The 22,228-nt window shown below is 36.1% G+C and overlaps 1 protein-coding gene across 3 annotated transcripts in view; it reads left to right on the forward strand.

Moving 5' to 3' along the window:
* Positions 1-1,100: 1,100 nt before the first annotated feature.
* The window catches only part of CFAP20DC (CFAP20 domain containing), a 256,876-nt gene continuing 235,748 nt past the window's right edge, over positions 1,101-22,228 (forward strand). For 2 of the 3 annotated variants that reach the window (XR_010662983.1, XM_065933366.1), the window contains exons 1-4: positions 1,102-1,425; positions 4,164-4,253; positions 6,688-6,781; positions 13,880-13,952. Coding sequence is in view for 2 of the 3 variants with exons in the window: in XM_065933366.1 (XP_065789438.1) it covers positions 1,405-1,425; positions 4,164-4,253; positions 6,688-6,781; positions 13,880-13,952 (278 nt within the window). In the remaining variant the exon portion in view is untranslated. Of the gene's footprint in view, positions 1,426-4,163; positions 4,254-6,687; positions 6,782-13,879; positions 13,953-22,228 lie in introns of all 3 variants that reach the window. The other variant, XM_065933365.1, reaches the window with a different exon arrangement.

Consider the following 22,228-nt stretch of genomic DNA (forward strand, 5'->3'; position numbering starts at 1 on the left):
GACTCTTCAAGACCCCATGGACTGCAGCCTACCAGGCTCCTCCATCCATGGGGTTTTCCAGGCAATGCTGTGTGTTAAATAGTGTCCAAATCTTTTGTGACCCCCATGTGGCCTGCCAGGTTCATCTGGCCATGGAATATTCCAGGCAAGACTACTGGAGTAGGTTGCTGTTTCCTACTCCAGGGGATCTTCCCAACCCAAGAATCAAACCTATGTCTCTTCCATTTACTGCATTGGCAGACATATTCTTTACCACTTGGTCACCTGGGAAGCTAAGATGCCACAGGCCTCGAGTAACTAAACCCAAGCACTGCAAGTAGGAATCTTCTGGTCACAACTACTGGAGCAGGGCAAGGAGGATCCCCTGTGCTGCTACTAAGACCTGCCACAGTCAAATAAATGAACAAGCTATTTAAAAAAGCAGGGAGTGAGAAGGTACGTTTTTTTAAAGCTTACACTTTAAGAGTATTTAAAACACAGAACCAAACTTAAGCCAGCGCCCGCCTCATGCCTTTATTATTTGGAGCAAAAAAAAAACTTGGTTTTTTGAAGCCAAGCAGTGACCTTGAGTAAATACTCTTACCTCCTTGGACCTTTTGAAGCAATGAAAAGGTTTGGCGACCCTAGCATTGACTGAAGCCACGTTTAGAAACCTGGTTCCATGACTCTTTACTTCAGCAACCTAACACTAGTCAGTGTTCCAAGGAAGAGAGACCAAGTCGACGTGATTTATGTTTTCTAGAAAAGTCCAGCATTTGTGGTAGTTGTTAAGCCAGGTTAAGTTTTCACTTATCTTCGCAGACATAAGTCACTACCTGGCCAGAGTGAGGGTGTCAGGTTGGACGTTCCACCCTTTCCGCTGGAGACCCTGGGTTGCCTGGGCAACGCCTACGTCATTGCGTAGTCACGTGTCCCTCGGCGTGACGCTCAGACAGCGCCACGCGCTGGCGCCTACTGGGAACCAATGGGCGCGGTCAGAAGGTCCGTCCTTCTCGGCCCCGCCCTTTTCCGAGAGGATTCGGGGGCGGGACGGCGGCTGGAACGCGCCCGCCTTTCCCGGGCTAGCGGGCGGGCGGTTGTCCGAGGCTCGGCGTCTGTGCGTCCAATCACGTAGGTTACGCACACACTTCGTCTCGGCTACCGCCGGCAGCTCCGCCAGGGAGCAGTGCCCTCGCAGACTCGGGCTCCCTGGAGGCTGCGCCGCGATGGTTCGGGTCGCGGGTCTGAGGTGGAGCTGACTAAGGGCTGAGAAGAGCCTGGGAGTCGCGACGGAGCACGAAGCTCTTCCTTGGCCGTCGGGCACCGGGCTTCCCGCCCTCCCGCCGACTTCCAGCCGTCTGTGTCAAGCTATTTTTCTGGAAGTCCTGAACTCCGTGCCCCTCAAGCCCTGGGCCCCCTGCGGGAATGTTCAAAAATGAGTACCAGGTAACCCGAAACGGCTGTCCATCCTGTCTAGTTTCTCTCGGGTGAGGTAGCTCACGTTCTGTTGACAACTCTCAGCCACCCCACTCCCTACCCCACATCCCGAAATAATACCGTCTTTTTAGGGGTAAGAAGGAATTACTGGGTAAGTGCTCTTGACCCTCCTCCTCCACCAAAAAAAAAAAAAAAAAAAAAAGGCAACTGACGTGTGGGGATATGATTTGATTTTTGTTCACTCAACAGTTCCGTACTTCTCAAGGTGTAGGGATGCCTGTGTTTGTGACTGAAATGCAGTCTTAAACCCTCAACCAGACCTGCTAGACCAGAAACTTGAGGACAGGACCCATCAACCTTGAGTTTTACCAATTTTGAGGCACTCTGGTAACTCGGACGCTATTTAGAAGAGAGTATATAAGTGAATGCATGAATGAGTTAAGCCCAGAAAGAGCTTAAGCACTTTGGCCATGTGCTGTTTTCTCCCCCCACCCCCAAACTGGGGGTTAGTGATTCTCAAACATGCGGTACATTAAGATTATTTAGAGTATGTGTAAAAATAATGAATTTCTTGATCCTCACCCTCAAATAGAGTGAATCAGAATCTCTGTGGATGGAGCAGTTAATTTATCTTCATAGAACCTTTCCGCAGTTGACTCAGATGCAGGTGGTCCAGAGTACACACTAAGGGAAACTGCTTCTGGCTCTTCTTCAGTCACCTTGCCTACCCTGGATAGTTTCCAAAGCTCTCCAGCTTTCCTCATCTCACTGGGCATCTCCCTGCTCTTCCTTGGCTCCAGTCTCCTGCCCTCCTCCCCGTACCCCGTACCTCCATGTGTCTGCCATCTGAGTACTGCTGTTGAGAACAAATTTGCCCCTGTGCTGGAACAGTTCTCTGCTGGTCACCTCTTTGTTGCTTTTATGTTTTGGCTGGGCTGGGTGAGCACAGAGCTCATTAGTACCAGTAATGATTATTCCAAAAAAAGGGGCAAGTTGAATAGTACTGGGTCAATTAAAAGAACTTGAAGAGGGAGTGATTCTTATTTTAAGAGTTCCTGTACGATTTTCTATATATTTAACACAATTTGAAGATCTATATGTACAAAAAAGAATTATTTCTAGAGACATGCTAAATGTTCTCTACTGTGAACCTGAGAGCATGGAGGGACATGCTCACATAAAATCACGAAACACATTACTGAATGTCCATAGTGCGCAGGCTCAGTAGTTGCCGTGGGACAGCTTAGTTTCCCAACCTGAGGAAGAAATGGTGTCCCCTGCATTGGTAGCAGAGACTCCTGGACCATCAAGGAAGTCCCCACGCTTCCTTGTTTGCTTTTCACCATATACTACCTGCCTTCTTACGAGTCTCCTCAGAGTGTTCCGCAGTTCTCTTTCTTCTATTACGTTTGATGCCATTAAATGTGTTAGAACAATTTTAGAGAGTTTCTTTCACTTAATATAGGTAAAGTATATATTGTTATATAAAAACCTGTGTCCACTGTGGGAAACAGGCGATAACAGAAAGGAATGGGCTTGGGGGAGGTATATTTTTCTGTCCAGGTGTATGGATTTTTCTCTTTAAAAAAAAATAATTTCCTCAAATTTAAAATTCATAGAAAATATGCCCTGACTTCAGACACTATAGTAATTCTTTTCCTCAGTTTGCACATAACACTTCCTCAAGAAGACATTAAATGTCTCAGCTTCAAGTTAAAACACAGAAGCAAAAATATCTTTGTATTATTGAGAAAAATTAAAAGCTGAACACTCTATGAAAATCAGACAGTTGCTTATGCACGCTTATAAATTAACAGGCCATAAAAGAAATCATATTTACTCTCAGGTTTTCAGTTTTTCAGTAAACTCTTCCTTAGAGACAATCATTTATAATGTCTCTCTTATAATTAAAGCTTATGGACATTTAGTAATGTGTTTCATGATTTTATGTGATCATGTCCCTCCATGTTCTCAGGATTACAGTAGAGAACATTTAGCGTGTCTATAGAAATAATTCTCTTTTTTTGTACGTATTTTGTAGATCACCAAATTGTGTTAAATATATAAAAAAATCATATAGGAATTCTTAAAATAAGAATCACTCGCTCTCCAAGTTCAAGCTTTTTTTAATTGACCCAGTACTATTCAGTTTGCCCTTTTTTTCAATAATCATTGTTGGTACTAATGAGCTCGGTGCAAGATACTGAATGTGATAGTTTATGTTTACTGTCCTATGTAATCTGATAACCCATTTTACAGGAGAATCAACAGGTTAAGTAACTCGAAGGTCAGTTAATAAATGGAAGAACTGGTATTGGAACTCAGGTTAGTGTAACTAAAAAGTTTGTAGCAAGAGATAATTATTCAATTTGATTAGCCTTGCCTGAGAGTTGAGTTTTGACCCTTTAGTGTGTGTTGAATAAAATATTTTGTGAGCATGAACTATATACATGAAGTAAATGAATCTTACACTGGGAGATTGTAAAGTTTGTATAGCTTGAAATTTATTTAATGTTTGCTTTCAAAAAAAATTTCTTAAACTATTAACTTGAGGTGACTTGAATCAGAACAGTTGTTGCTTAGATACACCCAAGATATAAAGGAATAATAACAAGGATAATGTTTCCTCCCAGATCTACTTTACTGACAGATTCCCAGAACAGTGGTTACAGACTATGTGGTAGATAATATTTTCTCCTTCTTAGCATTGTTTTTCACTGTAATTAAAAAATTTTTTTTCACCCTAGGGAGGTGCATTTGTTGAAATCTTTAGTGCCCAGGGTAAAAATCCTGGAGCAAAATGGAAGATCCTCGGCAGTCCATCTGTGATTTGGAAAGTAAGTGTTAAAAATTAAAGCCTGCTAAATCGGGAAAAGAAATGAGACTAAAGATTATAACAAAAAGGGCTTGGTAAGGTTTCAGAACTGGTTTACCTGTTCATTCACTTCAAAACCCTTTCATGACTACTGGCTTCAACCCTTTGAGATACCACTCCTCATTGAAGACTTTGGCACACAGCTCATAACCCTTCTCTAGGTGTCAAGTCCTGACATTGTTTTAGGCAACTTCAGTATCTTTGAGGAAAATCTTCAAACCCTGGGCTTCTCATTTTCTTGATTTCTTCATCTCTAATGACCTTCTCCACTCTACTTCAGCACTGTTTCCCTCTGTCACACTTTGTAACTTACTGCCGAAAACTGCATGGCCTCTGAAATTACTGAGACCTTGAGTCTACTCTTCGATTCTTAATGTTGCTTGCCTGGTTACTCACACTATTTGCTCTTCAACCTAATTGTCACTATTAGGCCATTGACCATTCAATTTTTTCTCAGTGTTTAGATTGATTTACTTACCTACTTACTCACTCAGTCTGTCTTCACTTTCTTTTTCTCTCCAGCCCAAATCCATGGTCCAAAATTTCAGTCACTTCCCAGTCAAGACCTTGACTGCCCTGTTCCTCCTCCTTTCCTCACGCCTGCCTAGCAAATGCTAGCCGTTTCTGAATTCCTGATCACATCTCTTTCCTGTGTCTGCCTGTGTGCTTCACAATACCTTTGGAGAAAATACCTATTAGTCTTTCAGGTTGATAATGCTGTGAATTAAGTATGAACAGCCCAAGAACTTAATCTTGTTCTCCTGGTCTCTAAAATGATTCTTTCTCTAGTATCTTTCAGGTTTCCAACTATAAACTCCTTACCCCCACCCCCAATCCATACCCAAGACAGGCCCTCCTCACTCATTTACCAGAAGACTTCACCCCCCATTTCATAGGGAAAACCAATAACATCCGGTAGGAACTACCTCAACCTCCTGGCCACCAGACCTAAAAATCCATATCCTTCCCTGTCTTTTTCTCTTTCTCTTCTCTCTTGTACAGTTGAGAGAAAAATATCTTTCTAGAGACTTTATTCTATGGATAGTTTTTTAAACTACTATCAATTGAATGCTTACTGTTTGCCAACCATAGGATTGAGCACATTACATGTTATGTAGTCCGTACAATAACCTTGTATCTCATAAAGTACACTTACGCTTATCTTATAGGCATGATAAGGTTAAGTGACTTGCTCAAAATTTTATAGCTTTTACTATGAAAGAAAGTAAATTGGTGCTGTGAGGGTATAGAGCAGAAAGGTTAGGCAAGGCTCCCCTGAGGAAATAATATTTGATCTCTAGCTAACTAGGCACCAGATGGAGCTGGTAGAGAGAGAAACATTTCAGGCAATGAGAAAAGCAGGTATAAAGTCCTTGCTTTGGAGAGAACTTGGAATTTTTAAGAAACTGTTGGAAGGCTAGAGGCTAGGATGAAGAGTGGAGGAGAGTCTAAGGCAAGAGATAAGTTAGAAAAACTGGGCAGGGGCTGGACTACACCAGGGTTTATGGTCATGTTCAAGATTTTGATAAGATGTTGAAAGGTTTTAGTGTATGCCCAACATGTGTGCAGATGAAATAAATAATGCACTCTATGTTCATTGCAAATACATGAGAGATGTTATTGTGATAAATATAATACAAATTTATTTAAATGTTACTAAATCCTTAGCAACCATTGGTTACAATGTATTTTTAAAACATGTACCAAAAGGAAGAGGATCTATGAAAGGTTTCTTTGGGAAAAAGGAGTCTTTGTTTTTAAAGATTGGAAATTTGCTTCAAGATTAAAAAATAACCATTTGCATTAATACTTTGATAGAAATTGGATTCTCGTGTATAATAAGTTTTTCATTTCCAGGTGCGTTTTGTTTCTGTTTTTTAGATGACCTTCCTTAGTTGTAAAACTTTAGTTTGTACTGATTGTAAGTAAATGATGTATGGAACTTCACGTTAGAGGACCGGTAAAATAAGGCACTGATTATATGAGCCATGGCTTGAACCAAGGAACTTCCAGACTAGATACAACATAATTTAGATTGTTTATTGTACTGTTACCAGAGAGAGATGTTCAGTCTGTGCTATTAGACAGAAACATAGATTATAGAAGGGGAAGGATACCTGGACTCTGGAAACTAAATTAGTAACCTGGGAATCCCTGATGTTGGAAAACTTATTATTTGGAGGAAGACTGTCTTCATATAGAAGAGAATTTGCCAAGTAGCTAAGTGTGGCTTCTAAATTCCAATTCCCAGCAAGTCTTAGCAGCATCATTAAGACCTGGGCCTATTTTTAAGTCATTTGAGTGTGGGGCTTTTTGTATGGGCCTGCTACTTCAATTTTATAATAAAAGTGAAATAAAATGCACAATTACCACTGTAATTCAATTTTGTTCTGCAGGAATTTGATAAAGAAGTTAAAAGTTTTGTGTTTGTATTGGAAGGCAGCAGCCAAACAAATAAAATACAGTTACCAAAGGAGAATAAGCAAATCCGTAAGTAAGATTTTTAACATTGAAGCTTAACATTTGATGCTTAAAGTGAAACTTTTAAGTCTCATAAACAGACGTGTAAGTTTGGCTTTTACTGGCATCTGTTGATGTATAGTAATAAGATTTTTAATTTAAAGAGTAACTTTATACCAGGCTTTTGAAAAGAGATTCTGCTTCATTGTTTATTAGAAATTAAATTCTATTTTAAAGAAGATTTAGAAGATTATTTAACCTTCTAAATTACAAAATATGTATAAGATTATTTCATTAGAATACTAATGATGTTTATTAAGCACTTACTGTGTGCCAATGACTTTCTAAGCATTTCATTTTTTTAAACTCTTTTAATCCTGACACTAAGTCTTTTATGGATGAACACACTAAGGTTGATTCCTCCCCAAGAGATCAGCTAGTTAAGGCTATACTTTGAAATAAACTCATGAGTTCTTATAGTGAATTAATTTTTGAGGAAAAATATATGTGAAGTACTATATAAGGCTTACTTAGTAATATATCAACTTATATACGTTTAGAAATATTCATATTTAATAAGTAAAGATATGAATATGTGATTTAACAAAAAACCCCACAATAGATTTCAATTCTTATCTGTTCTGGGAATTAGGGACAGTGGCTTAAAGCAGAAAGAACTCTGAGTGATCACCTAAATTTATGATCAGAAGCCCAACTTTTGGCCAAACTGGAGTTAAAATTCAATGCTCTGCCACAAAATTAGGCTCTGCATACCCTGATATGATTTAAGAAATATAGATTATCAAAATGATTTACCATATTTTCATTAACTTTGTCCTATATTTATCTATTGTGTTTTAACCAATATAGGTAATCAGTTATTTTTTACATTCATTATTTGCTGCTTCTTTCATTAAGAACATTTATTGAATACTTATTGTGTACCATGGACTATGAAAAGAGCTAGTCTTGGTATCTGATTTTCTCATTTTAATCCTGTTTTCTAAACTTTTATAGACTCTGTGTTTTATCTACTATTTCAAATTACCACATGCATATTTTAGATTTCTAAGACATAAATCAAGCCATAGAAATTATAGTTGGAAGATGATTTATTTTAAAATGGTATCTTTCTGAATAAAATAAAAAACAACTTCAAAGAGAAGGGATAGTCATTGTTAAAATAATTGTTATTAGTTTATTACCATTTTAAAACCATGATTTCCTCATAGTTTGCATTTTTTTAATAGCAGAGATTTTTTTTTAATTTATCCATAAATTTGTACTGATAAATAAGGTGAACTGAGATAAGCCATAGAAACATGTCTGAAAATGTAGATTATTTTTTAACAGGAAACATGGACTGTCTTTTTTAAGACTATTGACTTTAAAATGAACACATCTGATATTCAGGAACATGACTTTGCTCTAAACAATTTTAGTTCTTTTTTATTTATTATTGTTGACCTCTACATCCATGTGATGCCTTCAGCACCTATGCCCTTGATGATGTTTTTGACAAAATCAAATCACTTCTAGTAACCTTTCTCATTTGGCCCTGAGAAAGATTTCTCCTCTAACAAAGGCTCAGTGATTAAAGACAAGCTCCCTTTTCCTACTTTTATCTATTTTTCTTTAAGAAATAAAACATTTAATATGTTATAATTGCTTTTAAAAATGGAAAGATGATAGTTTTAATTGGAAGAAAGAAAAATCTTTTAATGTATTTCTTGTACAATGTCCTGCAATTAAAAATTAATCTGACTTTTCTGTAGCATGTGCAGCCCTGTAACAAATGAAGCAGTTTATATAGTCTGCCCTGTACTAATGCCTTTAATTATTTGGAATTTTTGATAATAGCAACTTATAATTATTTTTACTTCTATAAAATGACCTATGTGAAGTTGTTATGGTTAAATTTAAATTTAATGGCATGCTTTGAATAAAGACTTGACTTTAAGTTAAGGATTCTAAATTAAGTTCAATTACCATTTTGTATTCCTATTTTAAGAGTAAAAACCCACTTTATTTTTGTCAACTTGACATTAGACACTTCATATGTATTTCCTACTGTATTAAGTACCTGTGAAGGAATTTTAATAATGAAATTCAGTATTTTTAAATTTTAATTTTAAATAGTAATATTCTGAATTATATTTGAGCATCTCTGAATATGTCAGTTTTTTTTAACTCTATATATTATCAAATAAAGGAAGGTGTGATTATCAGATTGTGTATTTCTCCATGACAGAACTCTTGCATCATCTACTTTGTACCCCTAACTTAGTGTATCATATATAGTTAGTATTCAGTAGTTTTGTTAAACGTCTCATACTAAGAAGCTGTAACGATTTAGGTTATAATTTCTAATGGTAAGCATTTGGCCTTGATACTGAAACTTGTAGATCATTAGCAAGTTAAAGAAGCCCATGTTGCTGTTGAGGCTGGAATGTGTTATACAGAGATGCCCATATGAGAAGAAACTCTATTACGTGTAAATATCTATCATTTGGATGGTCTCCCTGGGGACTTTCTATTTGAGGCTCATGTTTGAAACCATACTTTTCTCTGCCTGTGACATCTTAATCAAATGGTGTGTCTCTCGGGATTGGCATCCCTGAAGCTGTGTGTTGATCTTAAGTTTCAGCTGCTCTGGTGGATGAGGTCATCTTTATGAGGTTCCCCTCAGCCTACCCCTGCCCTAACTTTTTATAATTCTTTGAAGTAAATTTATGATTTCCTCTTTCTAAAACCCTTCAGTGACTTTGACTTTACTACTCTATTGACAGTGCTCTTGTCAAGGTTTCTAGTACTCTTTCTATCCTTGAATCCAGTAGCCAGTTCTCAGCTCGTCTTGCTCAGCTTAGCAGCAGCATTGACAAAAATTGACATCCTCTACTTGATTTATATAGTACTTTCTCCACTCATCTTCCAGGATGCCCATACTCCTGGATTTTTTGTTTGTTTTTCTTTTCCCTACTTCACTGGTCTTTCTTCTGTCTCCTTTCATGGTTCTTCCTCTTCTCCCCAACCCAACTTAATATGGCAATGCCTCTGGACTTAGTCTTTGACTTTGTTGACACTAAACTACATTTACTTCTTTATTTTCAGACTCTAGTCTGATGGCTTTAAATTTCATCTCTGCTGTGTACCAGCTTGCATTCTTATCAGTGACTTGTGTCCCAAACTCCAGATTTGTATATTCAGTTGCTTAGTTGACATTTCTACATGAATAGCTTTACCTTAGAAATTTTTCTTCCTCCTCCTGCAGACTGCCCCATCTCAGTTGTCAGCAAGTTGTCTTTCAGTTGTTCAGACAAAAAAACTCTTAAATCATCTTAATTTTTTCCTTCTTTTCTTTTAACCGTCAAGAAAATCGTGTTGGCTCTATCTTTAAATTAGTTTTAGAGTCTGACTGCCTCTTGCTACTTTCCCTGCTGCCACCCTGGTCCACGCCACCATTATCGTGGATTATTGCAGTAGCCTTCTAATTAGTCTCTGTTTCTGACTTGCTTCCCTACAGTCCGTTGTCAGTTTAGCAGCCAGACTGATGCTTTTAAATCAAGCACTCTTCTGCTGAAAATGCCACATCTCTCTCTCTGGGTAAAACCCAAACATCTATAGGGCGCTGTAGTATCTGATGTTCTCTTAACTCTGATCTTATCTCCTGTTACTTTGCCTTGTTCACTCTCCTCCGTCCATACAGGTCTCCTGGCTGTTTCCAGCCACAGGTACCTTAGCACTTGTGCACAAGCCATACCCTCTGCCTAGGGCTTTCTTTTTCCGAGTAGCTACATGGCTCACTCTCTCCCCTTCTTCAAGCCTTTGCAAAATAAAATGTCATCTTCTCAGTGAGGACCCGTGCTTACCCAGACCTAAGTTACAACCTGTGCTTTGTATCCCTTCTCCATTCTTAATCTCCTTCACCCTGCTATCCATTTTCCTATAGTAATTATCATCTTGAACTTGCTATTTAGTATATTCTTTTCTTGTTTTTTCTGCCATCACCAGAGACTAAGACCTACCAACACAGAAACTTAGTCCACTCGGTTCACCTAGACCAGTGCCTGGCACATAGTAAACGTTCAGTAAATCTTTGTTGAATAAATGAATGAATGGATGAGTGACTTCCTTTTGATTTTAGGATGACCTGTATCTTTCACAAGGCTTTCAAGACCCACATAATTGAGTCCCTGACTATTTGCCAGACATATCCCCTGCTGCTTTTCCCCTTCTATCTCTCCTGTCAGTCCTTTAGGCCTTTAAGTTCATCTAATCTACTATAGGCTCTTCTATCACATTATGGAGTATTCCCTCTCTATACAATATTTTTTCCTCTCTTCTGCCCCTATCTTCCTTGCCCAGTCAATCTCCGCTGTTCTTCCCAACTCAGCTCCACTGTTACTTCTACAAGAAAACCTTCACTCATCATTCTCTTCCTCCCAATGACTCAGGATTATATAAGCTTTCATAGCAATGTGACCTTCTCCTTCATGAAATCTAGTATGTAAGTTCCAAGAGAGCAGAGAGCATGTCTGTCCTATTCACTGCAAAAGCTTTAACACTGAGTCTTTTTCATAGTAGATGCTCAATAAATCTTTATTGAGTGATAGATCTCATTTGATCTACACAAATGATTCTGTGAGGGGTAAACCTAAATTATCAACCCAGTTTTACATATGAAAAGTAAAAGGGCCCAAACAGGTTTTCTGATGTGCTCAAGGGGTGTGGAATAACTGATTATGAAGCCATAATTGTTTGCTCTTTTCTGTGCTACAGTAGCTAAGGTGCATTTTAGTGTCCTGTCTGTGTCACGACTCCAGTAGAATCAGGAAATACCTTCAGGTTACTGTTACCAAGTTACTTATAAAAGATTGCTGTACTGTGGTTTGGTCCCAACACTTTGGACAGTGTAACACTTGCAAAGTGTATGTTGAGGTATACAACTGTGATTTGTTGTAATGGAACAACTGTAAAATCACTGTTTAAAAATCTATTTACTAAATAAATGTGTCTTAAAATATTCAAAAGAAGAAAGGATCTGACCTCTTCAAAATAGAGGTAGCTTTTGTCTCGGGCAGAGAACATGTTATAAAAGTGCAGAAACCTGCATATTTCAGTAAAAAAGGGTGAACTTTTATGAATTTTATGTACTTGATGGGCATTTTCTGACTAACAATAGTTCCAGCTTTGCTTAGAGTGATTTTAAATATAATGTAGACATGAAGAGTCAGTTTAAATTTACTTGGCCAAAGCGTCAGTTTAAATTTACTCGGCCACTGGAAGAGAAAATGTTGCTACAGAGTTTATTTAGCATTTCTGACACATAGGATCAGTGTCTGTCAAATGTTATTAGAGTACTTTTTTCTTTGTCAGATCATTACCGTATGGTATTGTCGTACTTCTTTTAATCTTAGAAGTGAAGCCTTTTGGAAACTAGGGCTTCTATATGTGAGAGAGTTGAATTACAATGCTTTCTTTTTTTTGAGGGCAAACATCTTTCATATCTAAAAATATTCATACAAAAATGCCCTATGTGTGTAGCTCTTTGTGTTGAAAGAGAACAGTTGCTGATTCAGTGAGATCTGTGACATAAATTAGGACCTTTTGTAAAGAGAGATTTCATTTATCCCAGTGCTCTCTCAGGTCTCTTTATGGGGCCTTTCTGCAGTGGAAAAAATACTGTAGGGCCAGTCAATTTGATTAACGGTTGTTTATTTAAGTTGACCTAATTTGGATATTTCATTTTGGTTTTGTGGTCCAGAGCTCTAGTTGTCTTGTTGGCTTTTCCCATAAATGTGGTAGAACCTGATTCCTAGAGAATTTTCTAAGATCAGAGACTATTACCTCTACTGATGACTTTTTGCAGCTTAGTATTTTAAGTAAAATTTATCCTTGTGTATGTTTAATTTTTAAAATATTAAGCACATTTGGTCAAATACGCTTATTGCTTAGAAACTAGAGTTGAAGTAAAATATAGGAGCTATTTAAGTTCTTCAGGAATGTTGTAAAAAATTTAACATAAGAATTCTAAACAGAACGTTTTTATATATAGGCTAACCAAATATAAATTGTCACTTTAAAATACTTAAATTTGTTAAGTCTACTAAGTTGGAGTGAATAGAAAGCAGCATTCATGTTAGACCAGTTACCTTCCTTAAAGTGTTTTCTCCATGTATTGACTTGTACTATTAGATTGGTAGGAGAGGTTTACAGCTGTATCAAGACATCTCCACTTGCTAAGCAACATTCCACATTAGGGAAAAAACAAATTCCTGGAAGTCATGTTTCAGGAGGAAGTGACACTAAAACATTCATTAAAAGCAACATAATTGAGATATCAAGTGAAAGTTCAAAAGCTAAGAGGAAAAGAATTAAGTGAACAGGTCCAAAGAGGTAATACAAAATCAGTTGATTTTTGAAGCAGTTGTAGACTTCAGTTATCACAAGTGTCATAGATCTTTCTCCAGATATTTTTAATTCAGATGAAGCTGGTGATGGGGAATAAAAGCTCTAAGTTTTTAATTTGTGAGCATTAAATTAATTAAATTTATTTTAAATTAACAAAAGGTATTTAACTGAAAATATGTTCATCCATCCATCTCATTTTAGACACATTGAAAACCATGTGAACTAGATATGGCTCATCAAACCTTCAGTTGTAGTTGTCATAATTAGAACTGTTTTTCTGATCTGTTATTTTTCATTAAGTTGTTAAATACAGTTAAAATTGTCAGTGAGTAAGAATAATTGCTACATGCTTTTATGACCGCCTTAATGAGAAAATATATAGTTCAGTTTTATATGTGTCTATTGAATGTGTACACTTTTCTTGCAACCTAATAAAAACAGTAAATAAAAAAATATTATTTTATAAATTTCCATAAAGATTTCACCAAGCCCACAAATGGGACTTTAAAAGACAATGTTTGTTGTTAAGAATTTGATTTGATTTCATCATTTTTTTTTTTTGTAGTGAGATTGTAACTCAAGGTAGTGCTCTTGCAGTTATGTTTATTATTGAAATGATAAAAGCTTCAGCTTATTGATGGCATATGACTGTTTTGTTTCTATGTACATATAAATGATTTGGGCATACAAATGTATATTTTCCTCCTTTCATTTTAGTTGGACTGATCCAGAGGTTTCTTGTACTTCAGATTTACATACCCCTGGGACAAGACTTCTCCACTGAATTGCTGTAAGATATATAGAACTTCTTTCAATGTTTTATGTGTATTAGACATTTGATCAATTGAAGCAGTGTGAAGTCATTAATTACAACTGGCAGGTTTTGCGTTAAAGAGCAGTGACTTATCAAGTCGACATGAAGTAATTAAACTAATTTAATAGTATTTCTGGATATGCTGTAGTCTGGCATTTCCCTAAGGGAAGAAAACAAATTTCATCTGTTTAAGAAAATATCAAAGGATCCTGAATTTAATAATGAGGAGCCTGTGATTTGAAGAGATAGGAGGTTTCCCTTTTCTCCACGCCCTCTCCATGTTTATTGTTTGTAGACTTTTTGATAATGGCTACTCTGACTGATGTGAGGTGATATCTCATTGTAGTTTTGATTTGCATTTCTCTGATAACTAGTGATATTGAGCATCTTTTCTTGTGCTTTTTGGCCATCTGTATGTCTTCTTTGGAAAAAATGTCTGTTTAGATCTTCTGTCCAGTTTTTGATTGGGTGGGTTTTTTTGACGTAGAGCTGCATAAACTGTTTGCATATTTTGGAGATTAATCCCTAGTTGGTCACTTTGCAAACATTTTCTCTCATTCTCTGGGTTGTCTTTTCATTTTGTTTATGGCTTCCTTTGCTGTGTAGAAGCTTTTAGTTTAATTAGGTCTCATTTGTTTACTTTTGTTTTTATTTTCATAATACTAGGAGGTGGATCCAAAAAGATATTGATGTGATTTTTGTCAGAGTGTTCTACGTATGTTTTCTCCTAAGAGTGTTACAGTGTCAGGCCTTACATTTATGTGTTTGATCCATTTTGAGCTTATTTTTGTGTCTGGTGTTGGAGAATATTCTAATTTTATTCTTTCACATGTAGCTGTAAAGTTTTCCCAGAACCACTTATTGAAGAGACTGTTTTTTCTCCATATTCTTGCCTTTTTCATAGATTCATTGAGAATAGATGTATAGGTTTATCTCTGAGCTTTCTATCCTGTTCCATTGATCTATATGTCTGTTTTTGTGCCATTGCCATACTGTTTTAATGACTGTACCTTTGAAGTATTGTCTGAAGTCAAGGATTCTGATTCCTCTAGCTCCATTTTTCTTTCTCAGAGTTGTTTTAGCTATGAGGGGTCTTTTGTGGTTGCATACAAACTTTAAATTTTTCTGTTCTAGTTCTGTTTAAAAAAATGCCATTGGTAAGTTGATAGAAATTACACTGAATCTGTAGATTGCCATAGTAGTTTGGTTATCTTGACAGTATTGATTCTTCCAATCCAAGAATGACACGAGAGAGCACAGCACACAGCCCCAAAACATGGTATATCTTTCCATCTGTGTCATCTTCAGTTTCTTTCATCAGTGTTTTATGGTTTTCACAGTACAGGTCTTTTGTCTCCTTAGGTAGGTTTGTTCCTAGGTATTTTATTCTTTTTGAGATGGTGTTAAATGGGTTTATTTCCTTAATTTCTCTTTCTTATTTTTCATTGTTATTGTATAGAAATGCCAGAGATTTCTGTATATTGCTTTTGTATCCTGCAGCTTTACCAAATTCACTGATGAGCTCTAGTAGTTTTCTGGTAGCATCTTTAGGATTTTCTATGTAGAGTATCTTAATGTTACTTACTTTTGTTGAGATATATTCATTTTTTCTGCTTGCATGTAGATGGCTTGGAATATATTTGTTTTAAATGGCCTTGCTATGAATAAGTTCTTTAGCAAAAGTAAGAATATACAAATTTTACTCAGTTGAGCAACCTGTAACCTGATGTAATTCTGAGAATGAAAATAACATTTAATTTCTGTACTCAGATAGAATGAAGTATTATTTAGGGACTCAATTATACATTATATTTAGGGTATATGTTTTCTAACTTTTCCTTGTAATTATTAGATTTCCAAGGTCAGAGTCTTATTTTCAGTCTTTTATTTCCCCTGGTGAGATAAGTGACTTTTCCTATTAATGAAGTTAATTTTGTACTAGTTACACTGGTGCAGACCAAGGGGAAGGAAGATCTTTCTTAATTAAGTGGGATTAATATAAATTTGAGGTTATTAATTTCTTTGTTTATGTGAAATAAAATATTAATAATGTATGCATGTGTTGATAAAATATGAGTTTTAGCTAATGACACATAGTTTTGTTTTCTGGACTGATAAAGAATAGATGGAACAATTTATGTTTTTATTTTATTCAGCTTTAAATCTCAGTAAACTAAGATTTTCTCTTATCATCTGCCATGGTCAGCAAGATTCTTTAAACTCCTTCTAATAGTAACAAGACCAAAGCAGCATTTGATGCTCTTATGTGTCTTTTTCTAGTTCTGCAGTAAAAGCATTTTCAAGATTCTAAAAACATTCTAAAGGTACAGTGTACCATAAAAAGCTTTATATTCAGTGTAGAGGAAAGCGGTTTCCTACCAAATGGAAGTAAGCATACTATATTTTATTTTTAAGGTTGTTAGCTTCCTTGCACAGAAATCCAGTCCAGCCCTCTTACTCTCCTGATCTCTGCCACCTATACACTGAGGTTCTTCAGAAGCACTGGTGGGGATTCTGGTAGTTAGCCTTTTGATCAGAGATGTGCAGGAAACTTGGTTGAACCTTGGGACAGAGTTGTCTGCTGATGAGCACTCTTTTCCTAAGCAAACTTATGCTTTATTTGTGCCCCCAAACACTTGAGCTTATCACTGTGGCCTGAGCAATATATTGTTTTAACTAAGTTGATAATAATTAGGGCTTTAATTATTGAGAAAGTAGTAGGTATCTTAGGTTTACTTTAGTCCTAGCAAGAAAGCAGTTGATATAAGTAAGCCTGACCACCCCCTTTGTTACCATGTGATTAATGCACTTGAAAGATGGGAAAATATTTTCATGGGTGATAGAACTAATGGTCAGATGTGAATTTGGTTGACTATAATCATAGAGTCTCTTGTTCTTATAGCCATGTGGACAAACATTTGTATTTTCCAGATGGTTTTAGTTTTATAGTTTTCACAAAATAAATGTCTGGGACAAAAGGTCAGAATTGTTAAATAAAATGGGGAAAACATTCTCTATCCTGACCTCGTGAAATTACCAGATTATAAGAAAATGTATTAACTCCACAATTGAATTTGTTGCTCATAGACAGTCAAAATATTTTTGCTATTTTAGAAAGTAATGACAAAGCCCATGTTTTACAAGAAAGAAGGTAGAGTAATGAGTTTTGATTGTCTTTCTAACTACAGCTTTTTATTTTCCTTAAATGAAAGGGCTTTCTTTCAGCACCCTTAGTGTTATTGTGTTTCTGGCAGCACATAGCTCCAGGCCATTTTAAATAATATATTTCTCTAACAAGTTTGGAAAGTCACATAGCAAAAAGATTTGACTTCTAAAATTTTTTCATTGTCAAAATGGGAGAGGCATTTTGTTTCACAAAGATACCCTTACATGTCAAGAGTTTTTCACAAGCAAAGTCTTGCCAGATGGTGTATATATTTAATACTCATTTCTTCAGCATCTTCCTATGTATCTCATGTTCACTGGGTGATTATACTGCTCAGGAGAAGGTCTTACATCTGTGAGTTAGTGGATGCTTTAGAGTCAACAACAGCTCTGCTTGAGGAATCCCTTGTGATTAGTCAGTCAACAAATTACTGAATTACTGTTAAATGTCATACGGTGGGGTAAGCATGGGAATGTCACTCTACCTTGAATCTGTTTACTTCTTCCCACCTTCACTACCCTCCTAGTCCCAAGCCACCATCACATTTCCCCTGATCTACTGTTACATAGAGCATCTGAGTGGATTTCCCAGATTCTTTTCTTATCCTTTTCCAATCTCTATGCTGCAACTGAAGTGATCATTCTAAAAACCAGCTGGAATCTTCACTGTACTAAGGACAAACTCCCAGATCCTTCAAGTTCCTATATGCTCTGGTCTCTCACCTCTCCTTGCTCATCCCATACTGTTCTGTCCTGAGCTCACCATCTGTCAGCTATATGAAAAATAAGTCTTAGGAGATATAAATAAATGAGAAATAAATCTTACATTGTTTTCTAGCACTTTGCTACTTTCCTTCACTACAACTGTACCAGTTTGTAATTGTATATTTATTTGATTATCTGTCATTTTGGATGGTCTTTGAGTTCCATGACATTCTAGCACCTAATACAGTCTTACCCAAAAGCTCTGAAATATGTTTGAGTGGGCAGGAGTGGAATGACTATAGAAGACCCAATCTATGTCCTCATATAGTCTGTAGTGAGGGTGAAAAACCATTTAAAAGGCAATTTAAGTACATCTTTGTAATGTTACAGTGGTACAAGAGCAAGGCATAGGGAATATGTGATGAGTTAGGTAGAAGTAAGAACACTGGCTTGGAATTAGACAGATCCAGAGTCAGATTCTGCTTTACCTCATTGGAACTTTTGGCAGGTTCCTAAACTTACCTCAGGTATGGAAGGAGAGTAATAATTCCTACCTCACAGGTTTGTCAAAAGAATTAAAGAAAATTAACATAAATTAATAATGGCTAATATTTATTATACACATATATACTGGTGTTTTATTACATGTTATAAATGTAATATATCCAGCATATATGTTATATATGATGGTTGGATGGCATCACGGACCTGATGGACATGAATTTCAGCAAGCTCTGGGAGTTGGTGATGGACAGGAAAGCCTGACGTGCTGCAGTCCATGGGGTTTCAAAGAGTTGGACACGACTGAGCTATTATATATTGGACTGAACTATTATATACTGGGCATGTTCTAAGCATTTTGATTGTTCTCATTCAATCTCCAAAATAAGCCTGTATAATAGCCATAAATATTGCCTCTATTTTACCATTGAGGAAACTGAAGTCCAGAAAGGTTCAGAAATTTACCAGGGGTTACTGACTTAAACCAATAACCTTACAGCCAGAAATCAAACTTAGAATCTAAATCTAGAACCTGTGCTCTGCACCACCATACCATGCCTCCACACTTGTAAATTTTCTTTCTCACTATACATACAAACATATGTAGCAGGGATATTTAATTTGAGTCTTAGAACAAGATGAAAGTGCTTAGACTTGTATATCTTATTTAGAGTCATTCTCAGCTGTTCGTGTTTCTGTAATTACCCTTTTAAGAGATAAATACTTGAAAATAAAGGAAGAATTTTACTCAGGTATTTTTTACTTAATATTTCACATCTCAAATAAGACAATATTATACTTTTTTCTCAGAAAATGAGAGCTAAGAAGCAACTTCATTTCTTTTTTATTGTTTCTTTACTTTGGTTCATGACTAGGCCTCTTTTTTTTCTTTAACATACACAAATTATTTTATTCAAAAATCCTGTATCTATGGGTAAGGTGGCTTCAGAGCTTCATAACCTGATGAGAAATTACCGAAGCATGTTGTATTTTGCATGTAAATGGTGTGTTTACTCTGTTAGCACACAGTATATTTAGCATTAAACTAACAGAATTCTCACATACTTCTCTCTTTCATTATAATCCCACAAAAGAAAATATCCTGTCTTTTTAGAAATAAACCACTCATTTCGACTTGATTATTTCTCAGTTGCAGTTTTCATTTTCAAAGTGTTTTAGTGTACCTTTGTCTCACTTTGACCTGAAGTTAAATGATTTCATAAACAACAGATATTTAAGGATTTTTTTCACTCTGTGGTCTTTTCCATACATTTCATCGTGGCAGTGGAAGCCAGCACTCCCCTGTGAGGGTTGTTAGATGTTTCAGAGCCTGGGGGCAGACATCTGGTACACAGGAGGAGCACCAAGAACCTGAGTTTTTGGAAGAGAACCAACTGCATCTTCAAATAGAAATCCGGTTCACTATATTTGATGCTGCCAATCACACTAAATGATTTTGGAATATTGCATTTTGAATAAGAATTACATTCAGTTTACTGAATATTGTTGAGCTGCATTAATTCCTTTGTCTATCCTGATTTTGTCATTATTTGGATGAATTCTGAGAGATATTTTGTACTGTTAATGCCTCTAGTGAATTGACATTACTTTTTAAATTTTCACTCAGCTCAACCAGTGTTTTTTCAATATACAGGATGAAAACACTTTTATAGGTGGTGGGAGCATCATGTGCTATCTTGAAGAAGTTGAGATTCTTAGCTTGCAGATCCTCGGGAATATTACTGCCAGAAGTTTTCATGTGTTGAGCTCTTAGCTAGCTGAAGTACTACTTTCATTTGGAAGCTAATAAAATAAATTCCTAAAAAAAAAAAAAGGAAGATCCTTAAAAGTGTCCGTAGTCCTTAGAAATTTTAGCTGATCCTTTGTGATGTCTTCATTGGAGTTTTCTGAGTTTGAAAATTGTGTCTTAAGTAGAGTTTAATGACTTTTAACGTAGAATCCAGTGCAGCCTAGTATTTATGATACCCATTCCAGAGTTTTTGTCTTGTCCTTTTTGCTCTATCCTCTAGTTTTATGGCTAGACACTTAAATTCTGTCTCAGTTTCCTCTTTAGTAAATGGTAATGTGAATGTTCTTCTTAAAATTGCCAGAGCTAATCAGTGATACTAGATTTTTTTTTTTCTTCCCCTAAGAAATACTGGGAGATTTCGGTTCAAATGCATCTCAAAGCTTCCTTTTCAATTTCTGTATCAGTAAAATGGAAGATTGAAATATACTCATCCTAAAAAAAAAAAAAAAGCTTTAGCCTCAGGATAATTTAATGAAAGCTACTCTTACATCACTTTTTCTGTATTGTTATTCGTGAGCTAGACAAAGAGTTCAGAAAAGAAATGTAATAGAAATTTCAGGTTCTTCTACCCTGTTGAATTTTACTCCTACCATCCCTTCTTCAGTGATATTGGAGACAGCAGACTCTTTTGAAACTTTAAGACTCTATGGCTGATTCGTGTCAATGTATGACAAAACCCACTGAAATGTGAAGTAATTGGCCTCCAACTAATAAAATAAAATTTAAAAAAAAAAAAAGAAACTTTAAGAAAAATGGATATGGCCTCATAGCTGCAGGCCTGTTCTTTTCACGTGTCACTGGTCTTCTTCAACCACTTTAAAGCCACCAGAGTTGAGAGAATACCTAAATTTGATAATTTCAGGTCAGAATGACATTGGTGAGAGCTTTTGAGATTGTGTCCATTTACCAAGCACAACTCTTCCTATGGAACATTTACTTTCTTGTCTTTTTTGGTCGTTTTGGTGCCTTCCTTTGAAGAAAATAGTGGTTGCTAAATAGCTCTTTAGTTATTTGTTTAAAAAAGGTGTTATCCAAGCAGAAAGTCTCATATTATCCAATGCAATCTTTTTTTGTCACTTATATCTCTAAACTGTGTTTAGAACTGGTCAAAAATGGCCAGTGGTTGCTCTTTTTTAAACTACTAGTATTATATTTTAAAATGGTAATGACACTGTAAGTTTTATTAACATTTTGAATGCATCTCATGGCTAATTCCAACTTCTGTCTTTTTCTTTTTAAAATCATCAGTATTTAAATCTCATTATTTTTAATTATATCCAATTAAATGTGCTTGCATAATCAGTATATTTTGTTACATGCATTAGTAAAGAGAGCACTTAAAGATACTTAGCGTACTGACTTTCATCATATATTAAATTTGCATGCCTTAAAATAGATTTTATATGGAAATTTTAGATAACATATGTGATAGGTATATAAATCAGATGCCAGAGTCTTTATCTGTTAAATAAATGTTCTTTGAGAAATCTTATCCTCTTGGTTCTTAGTTTGGTTCATTGTCATTTCCTAAATTATTTTATATTACTCTGTAGATAATCTGGATGCATGCTGAAAGCTAAATAAGATGTTAGCAAGAAAAAATTGCACATATAGAAATATTTGGAAGTGTCATTCCTCTGTAAAATTCTCTATAAAATTGTCATAAAAGGTCATACATTTGTTAAAGCACTGTACAGTTAGATGATTGCCTTATCCACTGTCAGGACAAAAGTGAAAGGCCCTGTGATGGGTCAGATTGTGGGCCTGAGTGTCAGTGGCTGTGCCATGTGTCAGTGTGACGACCTGGGCAGGTTACTAGGCTCGTGTGTGTGTTACAGCCTCACCTGGACAGCTGAGGATTGTATTTATACCTGTTAATTGAGGAATTATGAGAATTTAACTTGGTAGTGCCAAATGGTAATTGTTCAGTAAATATTAATTTATACTTTTATATCTCTAAAGTTAGACACGGATGCAGGGATATTTAATTTTTAAATTTCTCTTCTGAAACATTTTGTGACAAGTTGGGCATGTCTCCAGTCCATGTGAAATTTCCATGGTACTCATCTCT

The sequence above is a fragment of the Muntiacus reevesi genome, chromosome 4 (genome assembly GCF_963930625.1).
Source record: "Muntiacus reevesi chromosome 4, mMunRee1.1, whole genome shotgun sequence".
Classification (NCBI taxonomy): Eukaryota; Metazoa; Chordata; class Mammalia; order Artiodactyla; family Cervidae; genus Muntiacus; species Muntiacus reevesi.